This window comes from Quercus robur, chromosome 2 (assembly GCF_932294415.1).
Source record: "Quercus robur chromosome 2, dhQueRobu3.1, whole genome shotgun sequence".
In the NCBI taxonomy this organism is placed as follows: Eukaryota; Viridiplantae; Streptophyta; class Magnoliopsida; order Fagales; family Fagaceae; genus Quercus; species Quercus robur.
Genome location: NC_065535.1, coordinates 81526961 through 81535758, shown reverse-complemented (window position 1 = coordinate 81535758; position 8798 = coordinate 81526961). Strand labels below are relative to the sequence as shown.

The 8798-nt window shown below is 32.8% G+C and overlaps 1 protein-coding gene across 1 annotated transcript; it reads left to right on the top strand.

Annotated features, from left to right (window-relative positions):
- Positions 1-294: 294 nt before the first annotated feature.
- On the top strand, positions 295-1688 carry LOC126707350 (uncharacterized). The gene has a single exon (XM_050406957.1). It carries the CDS (start codon positions 387-389, stop codon positions 1572-1574), a length of 1188 nt encoding a protein of 395 aa, XP_050262914.1. The 5' UTR covers positions 295-386; the 3' UTR covers positions 1575-1688.
- Positions 1689-8798: the final 7110 nt, after the last annotated feature.

The window sequence follows — 8798 nt, the reverse complement described above, 5'->3', positions numbered from 1 at the left end:
TATTTCGATAATAAAACTTTATCAGTTGAGTCAATTGAACTACTTTATGTGCTTTATTTTTGAATTGTCATACATTGAGACAGTAGCTTGTCAAAATCATCACCCTCATCCTCAACTAAAGTCTACAAATGCCACCGTCCATTCCGTCCATTACTCACAATTTGCTTCGGATGCTTTGTAGGGACATTTACACTTTAATTATGTCAATTAGACAATGAGTCATTTAATTATATAATCAAAACATTTTCCGCCCATTATAATTCATAAGCTTTTTAAAAATTAAAGAGAGTAACCTCAAACCAGTATAAAATCACCAAGCCAGAAACTGAGCACAAAACAAAAACAAAAAACAAAAAACAAAAAAACAAAACTGCCTCCTGCCCAACATGAATAATCATCGGAATTCAACGACGAGTGCCATTGGTTTTTGCCTCCTCCCATCCGAACTCATACAAAACATCTTGCTCTATCTAGTTTTACCCGAAATCATTCGATTAAAATTAGTCAGCAAATCCTTTTCTCACATTATCTCTGACCAAGATTTCATTCGAGCATGCAATATAAGATCAAGGTCTAGCACATGGCTCTTTGTGTACAAGAAGAGATGGCCTCGTGATTTGACACTTCATGGCTTTACTGATCAATCTCAGCGTTGGTTCCAAATTCCAATTGCCAATTCATTGAGACCCATAATTTCTCCCGGTGAAGATCTCTATTTTTTGACAGCATCTGGTAATTTTTTCCTTTTTGTCTCTAATACTAAGAAGGTAGTTATTTTCGTTAATTTGGTCACTCAGACCGTTAAAAAGATCCCTCCAAGTCCATTGGGTCCACGAGGCACATCATCTTGGAGAAGATCCGGAATGAAATTAGTGGCTGGGCCACCCGGGTTGGATCATTTCCGGTTTTTGTTTGTGGAGCTAGTGGAAAACCGGCCCATTTTGTTTGTGTATGACTCAGAAAGTCAGAAGTGGGAGTCTATGGAAGCTAAAGAAAATGTTGCAAATTTGGCATGTCTTAGTGAAAGAGAGAGTGAGAATATTTATCTTAGTGTGATTAATGGAAGAAGTGAAAGTGTTTTAATTGTAGTGAAGTCTCATGGTGATGTTACTACACCATTGATTCTACGGCCACGATTTGGCGGTGGAGGTAACGATGGTGGACAATTGACCGTCCGATTTAGTTGGGGGAATGTTATTGATCGGTTACACGTGTACGGTGATGGTCACATGATGATTGTGACGTCTGATGGCGTAGGTAAAATGATGTTGACTGGCATAGAACTTTGGGGTTTAAGCTTAAATGGTAGGCATTGGCAATACATTTCAAAAGTTCCTAGTAAATTAATGGAGCAGATTAAGAAGCCTCATGGGGTTATGGTGGGTTGTTTAGAGAAAAGGGATGGGATAGTTAGGGCTGCTTTGATGTCAAATTTTGAAGGTTTATGGCACATTATATGGCTAACATATGATATACAGACAAGGCATTGGATTTGGGTCACACTGCCTGATTGCAAGATGAAGGGTTCAAACATGGCTGGATTTGCCTTCTCCTCTGGCATTGCCTTGTCATGATCCACAGTTCCACACCACTAAACACTATTGTACACATAGACCAAATGTGGTGCCCCTAAATTGTATCCTATCCCTAAGTTTTGGTGAAATAAAACCTTTTTCTTTTTTCTTTTTTGGTATAAGTCTTATCCCTTCGGTTTATTTTCCAAGGATAACTTGCTCCCCAACTAACTAAGCAAATCCTATTTGGGCCAAAAACAAAAATTTCAACTTTGAACTTTGCAGCTACGTTACAACGAGTGAGGTTATTATCTTGATCTTTAGTATAATCTAAGGCCTTTTTGCCTTCGTTTAACTTTGAGTAAAAGTCCATATTGCTATAATTATTTGGAAATCTACTACAAACAAATAGTAAAATAACTGGGGTTTTTAAATTCTATTCTCTCGAAATACTGGATTGAAGACTTGAAGTTCAACCAGTGGTACTGTCAGATGTGTTACAGAATGGTATTTGTCTTGGTTGTATCAAGATTTTGATTTAAACCCTGCCGGTATATATATATTTTTTTCCTTCCCTGAATAAGACTGCCAGTATTTTATTAGGCATAGATCTACATGCTTGGTTGTGAGTTGTGACTAAATGTATTTTATACTCGTACTCGTGGATTTAGGAAATCACTGGGCTTTCAAATGAGAAACAACTTAGCTGTTCCACAAGCCCATTCTCTGTGAAGCCGAAACCTTATTTGGAAGTACTTATAACATTAAAACCAGCCTCGGGATTAAACTATCACTCGACTCGATCAAGTTGGATGAAAGATCTTTGGACCAAATTCAAAAAAAAAAAAAAAAGATCTTTGGACCTACCGCCAACTTCATGGATTGGGCATAGGGGTGGCAAAGTAAGTCCAAACCTATTTGTCCACCCAAACCCACCCAATTATTAGTTGGGTTAAACGAGCATCAACCCAATTGAACCCAGTAGTTATTGGGTTTTAACTAGAAACCAATTAAATCACATTTAACCCAAAAACAATACACCTAAATTCAACTCAACCCTTCTCAAAAAAAAAAAAAAAAAAAAAAAAAAAACCTAGCCCTCAGAGTCTCAGACGTTTCAGGGTTTCAAGAGGGTTTTCATTTTCCCTCATTTTCTCAACCTCCAATCATGTTTTAGTCGGAAACCCAACGGCTTCAGCAGCATTTTCATTTCTGAACCAAGAAAATCTCCATTTTTATATTTTCCCGCATTTTCTCAACAACCAAACACAAAATGATTTAGACTTGTTTCTAGATCTAGATGGACAAGGTGGTGGAGGTTGTAGAAATGACGAAGAAGGAATGGGACGAAGCGTATAGTTGGGCCAAAGAGCATATAAAGGCGATCGAAGAGTACAGTAAATCTAGGGAGGAACAGAATTTGAATTCTCTTTCGAGGTTGAACGGGCTTGCACAGGACGCCTTGGCTTTGCTCTCCTCACTCCAATTCAGGCTCGATCTTCTCACGCCATAGTTGCCTACCGATGATCAAGTCCAATCCGCTATAGCTCTGCTCGATTCCTGGAAGAACGAATCCCAAAAGTACTCAATCCTCTCCCTTTTTCTCTGTGAAATTTGAGATGTACTCTATGTTTGGTTGCTGAGAAAATGTAAGAAAGTGAACTGGGAAAGGGATAGAGAGAAAAAGAAAATTTGGATTCTTTTGTTGAATTCTCCTTTTTTAAAAAAAAATTATAAATTGAATTGCTTGATAGGAACTGAACTTTAGTGGCATTTTGGTAATTTTGATAATTGGGTAATTGGGCGGGTTGGGATTTACCCATAATAATTGGGTTGGGTTGGATTTGAGTTAGAAGTAATTAGTTAAATGAGTTTTAATGAGTAAATGAGTTTTATATACTCAACCCAATTATGTCCACCCCAAACCCATCCATTTGCCACCCCTTTGGGCTAAACTACAACACCGTCTTGAGCGGATTACCAAGGTGGACAATTAAGTATAAATTAACCATATTTATTTATTTATTTATTTATTTTTTTAAAAACCTTAATTTTACTACACTTTCTAGAGAACCAAACAAAAAAGAGGGTAAAAAAATTGAAAGAAGTAAATCAAGTAATACATTATTCACTAAATCAGATAATTAATCATAAAAATAACCCAAATCTTAAACACAAAAGCTTCAAAATTTTATGTTTTGAAAGTGATTTCCACTGTTTGAAGGACTCAAATGAAAGAAGAAAAGATCATTAATCTTTTTTATTTATTTTTTGAATAATGAGAAAAGAACATTAATCTATTTCAATTGTTGGAGGCTCTCAAATATTGTTGAGAGCTATTTTGTGAACCATGACCTAGGAATTCTATGTCAATGAGTTAAACCCCTAAAATTGAGGGTTTTACAATTTGAAGTTCTCACTTTATTATTTAAGGTCATATAATCAAGAAGGAAAATATTATTTAAATAGAATTTAAGCTTACATGGTCTTTCACAAAGATAAATAAAAAATGAAAATTATATGATGTTTTCTCCTAGTTATAACCTAAAGAAGAAATTTCACCGGTTTAACTCTTAGTTACATTCTAAAAACAGCAGCAAAAATGCTATATGAAAAAACATTACCTTAGAATCTTATATCTAAATTTGTAGGTTAGGTTATGAGATAAGAAGATGTTAGACACTTATCTCCCCTAACCCGAATGTCTGTCTTCTAGCAATTAGTGGCCAATTCAATCACACAAATTATCCATGCCGTGTTAAGCATTAAAAAAAAAAAAAAAAAAAAAAAAAAAAACATAAAATCATAAAAAGAAAAATCATTTTGTAAAAAAAAAAAAATGACTCCTGACAAACACATATCATAATAGGGGTCACATTTGAAGAAATCACATAATCATTTTTGGAAATTATGATTAACTTCTCTTATGGAATACTCATGAATCATTCAACCACATGAATAATCAAATCTTAGTCTCATCACTTTAATCATGCAAATCTAGTTAATGATCATCAAGTGCGTCACTAATTCATGTTAGATCCATCATTTAAAATATCATACTTGAAAAAAAAATTATCTTAATTATATTGTCAAAAACAGTGGCATTCTTAGTTAGGATTTTCATGCCGACACAATGGTTAGGATATTTTAGATAGTGGCTAAAATTGTCTTATTAGTTATATGGTCATTGGTCATGGGTATAGGTTCGGATTTTCATAAAAAGGGGTGCACTTTATTATGAACTTTTATCTCTTAATTTTAGCTCTAAATTTTTTTTTAGCCACAATGACCTTTTAAATTTGTAATGCTTTGAGTCCCTCTCTATTTATAGACGAGCAAGAAAAGACCCAAGGAATTAGGTGGCACATGGGCTTTTCCTAGTGTTTTATTGTTAAGTATAATTATGATTTTTTTATACAATCTGTTTGTTCAGCATCAAGAAGCTAGTGTTTTATTGTTAAGTATAATTATGATTTTTTTATACAATCTGTTTGTTCAGCATCAAGAAGGAAATGGAATGAAATAATATCATTTCATACAATGATACAAATGTAGAAGAAAGAGTCCACTATTGATTCAAACGTTGTACCTGCGAATTGGATAAAAAAATGATTTTCTTATTATTTATATATACATATATATATATATATATTTATATATATATATATATTTATATATCTATTATTAATTATAATATTATAATTAAGTCCTTCTGAGTGATTAACTGTGATTGTCTAGTTGTACTGAATCCCTGGAGAATGAAGGGATAGGTGAAGTAGGAGGGGGAAGTGCCCGTTTCATTGAACTTTTTTGCTCAAAATTTGGCTTCATAGAGTGGGGAACCAATCCTATCTCAATGCCTTTGCTCAAGATTCCATTCAATTCAATGGAGGACTTCTAAATTCTTGCAATCGGAAAAAAGTATTGTTTTTAGACCCATATCATTCAAAGAACTAGTAAAGAGAGAGGTTTAAGATTTTTAAGGCTAGACTGAGGTCGAATTGTGATGATGTTATAATTAATTTAGTAATTAAGTAAAATAAAATAATTATATTAAATTTGTAAATATTAGCAAGATTGACTAAAAATTGAAATAAACTTTCAAATAAATTTTCATGATATTATAAGGTTAATAGAAAATAATACAACATAAATAAGCATGAAAATAAACTTGTATAATTATCCTTCAAGTATAAATCATTTTGATTAAATTAAAAAAAAATCACTTTTAATTAATTTAGTAAATTCCCATGCAAATAAGAATTATTATTAAATCACAAGTAAATTTATCAAAGAAAATTTTTTTAGTAATATTTAATAAATTGAGAGAGATATAATATAATATGTTGAGAAATTATAAACCATGTAATTATAAAATAAATATTAGAAAATATTATAATTAAAAACAAGGAGGGCAAGTGGCCTGATGGTTATAATATTGGTCTTTGTTGCAACTTGCAAGTAGATCTTGAGAGAGAAAGGACTAATGAGAGTTACGTATCAACTAGTGGGTGGTGGTGACATAAAATTAAAGCATGCCTATAATAAACCTATTTGGATGAGTTGGGTTTATCATGAATTAAATAATGGAAACCCAACTCAACCGATCTTATTTGTTTTTCTTCCTTAGTCCTTACAACTTGATGTTGACTAAACTCTCTTTCGAAGCCGACCTCTCAGAATTAGGTCGGTCCATCAGGTGGGTTTGCTTGAGCAAGTGAGCGACCCTACTACTACCTGTGGCTGTGGCGAAGATAACGAACATCAGAAAGGATCAAGACAGGGAATTCCCCAACCCATTGTCCTACCATGCTCCGCAATATACTCATACCTTCATAATTGATTGAAATTCGTATTAAAATCCATCCTAAGTCCTAACATTGAATTAAAACTCATCATATCACAAATCAAGTTCTAACTTTCAAAACCTTCTCAAACAATAACGCTACAATAATTCAAGTAGTAAAAAAAAACATTAAAACAATTAACCCAAAATTTTAAGAATCAAGAATATATATATATATAAAAGATAGGTTCAACTTACGCCTGATGTAATTCTTTAAAGTTACGTTTTTTTCTAAATCATTGGATTTAAGTAAATCTAACGGTTCAAAAAAAGACACTCATTAATACTGAGATTAGGATTTCATTTATTATTCCTTATTTATGATATTTTATACTTATCTCTTAACCCAAAAAAGATATACTTATTTCTCTCCCTCTTTCTCTCTCTCTCTCATACGAATTTATGTAATCTTTTCTCTTTATATTGTTTTTGGTTTTTGACACAATTAAGTACAAAGAAATGGATTAGTGAAATATAAAACATAAAAGGGTAGAACAGAAGTTGAAGTAGTACCAGAGGAAAAGTAATTTGGGTAGAGAAGTTTCGCTCATATTCATATTAAAAATTTTGATATATATATATATATATATATAAATTTCACTCTTCAAACACCATTAAGGTGGTCTTCAATGAGGAGCAAGATTGAAGAGGCAGAGTAAATGGACTTTGGCCTGGAGATGGAATAACAAAGAGATGAAACTGAAAGTCAATCACTTTGCTTGCTTGGAGTGCTGCTGATTTGATTCTTATCATTCCTTCATTCCCTTTTTGTACTCTTAATAAAATTTTTAGCAATTTAATAATTGAAATGAAAAATTGGATGGCGTTTGCTCTTAGTTTTTGCTCTCTAATATTTATTCTTGTAATCAAGCTAAAGAATTTACCTCTATCAAATTCCTGAGTCAATTGTTGGTGAGCACAAAGCCAAGAAACAAAACAGTTAAGAGAATATGAAAATTTTGTTCCTAATTAACAGAATGAGAAAATGAGTCACAAGTTGAGAGAGAAGGTGGTGGTAGATTGGAGCAATACACACGATGTTGCCATATTTGCTATTTGTTTTCTCTCTTCCACTAAAAGTTAGTAGTAGATTTGTGAGTGTAATTAATAAAGAGAGAGATAATAAGAATGTTATTAATTAGGTAAATATTTAATAATAATATGCATAATGATGTTTTCTTTTTAGCCATTAGATATTTTGAAAATCAATGGCTATAAAAATGTGTAACTTGAACTTATTTCTCTCTCTATATATATACCTTATAAATATAATATTTTTAGTATAATAGCAACCCCTCAATTTTTTTTTTCTTTTTTCTTTTTTTCATCTCGGGATTGGATATCCTTTGAGGTGGACTTATTAAATTTTCATCCCTAATGATTAATGTTTTGAGGTGAAAAAAGAAGTAAAGTATGAATACATTATATATATAAAATAAAGGGAAATGCTAACGAGTGTTCTTAGGGCACTAATTAATAATCCATTTAAAGAAATTTTTTATGGGAAATGAAAAAAAAAAAAAAGCAATTAATATTTTAACAGTTTTTTTCATTTCTCATAAAAGTGATATCAAAACTTTTCTAAAATGGATTATTAATGAGTGCCCTAAGAGCATTCGTTAGCATAACCCTAAAATAAATTCTAATTACTTGGGCTGACCTAGTTGTAGGCCATTGTGTTATAGCTTAGGTAGGCAACGTGCATTTCTGATTAACATACCAAAATAGCCAAAATTCCATCTTCATGGGAATCTACTTTAGCTCTCTGATTCTCTCTATTTTTATATTAAGACCTTTTTTGTTGTTGTTGTTTATTTTGTTGGCTGGACTTCCTGTTCCCTAGTCCGAGTCTCATCCATCTATCTATATGCTCTCTCTACTATACATAGGTGCAATCTTGTCCTTCCCAATTCCCAGCACACACACACAAAAAAGAAAAAGAAAAAAAAGAAGAAGAATAAAAAGAAAAAAGCCTTACAGCCTTACAGGTGCAATAACGTGATAGTGTCAGCTTAAAGAACGGAATGGAGGCACCATAGAGAGAGAGAGAGGTGTGTGAGGCCGAAACACAACATGTTCTCTAGGTAATGCTCTGGTCCCAGTTTCCCAGTCCTCTCTCTTCCCCTTATCAAAAGCAATTGAGCAGAAATTTCAATTGGTTTTTGATTCCCACAGTGTGTACGTGGCCAAACCACAATTGGGTCCTTGATAGTTACACTTCTTTTACACTTATAAATTCGTGCTTTTTGGGCTTTGCAATTGCATGCATATGGTCCCAAATTCCATGTTATCTCATATTCTATGGTGGTGGACCACCCTCACCTCACTCACTCACTGGTCACTGCTCCTATTTTGGGAAAAAATCTATATATATTTTCATGCAGACTAGAATTCATTTCTTTATTATGCTCTTGAATCTTGATCTGATTATGCATTTT

Excerpts from the sequence above, each read along its gene's own strand:
- LOC126707350 (XM_050406957.1), top strand. The coding sequence starts at position 387 with ATGAATAATCATCGGAATTCAACGACGAGTGCCATTGGTTTTTGCCTC.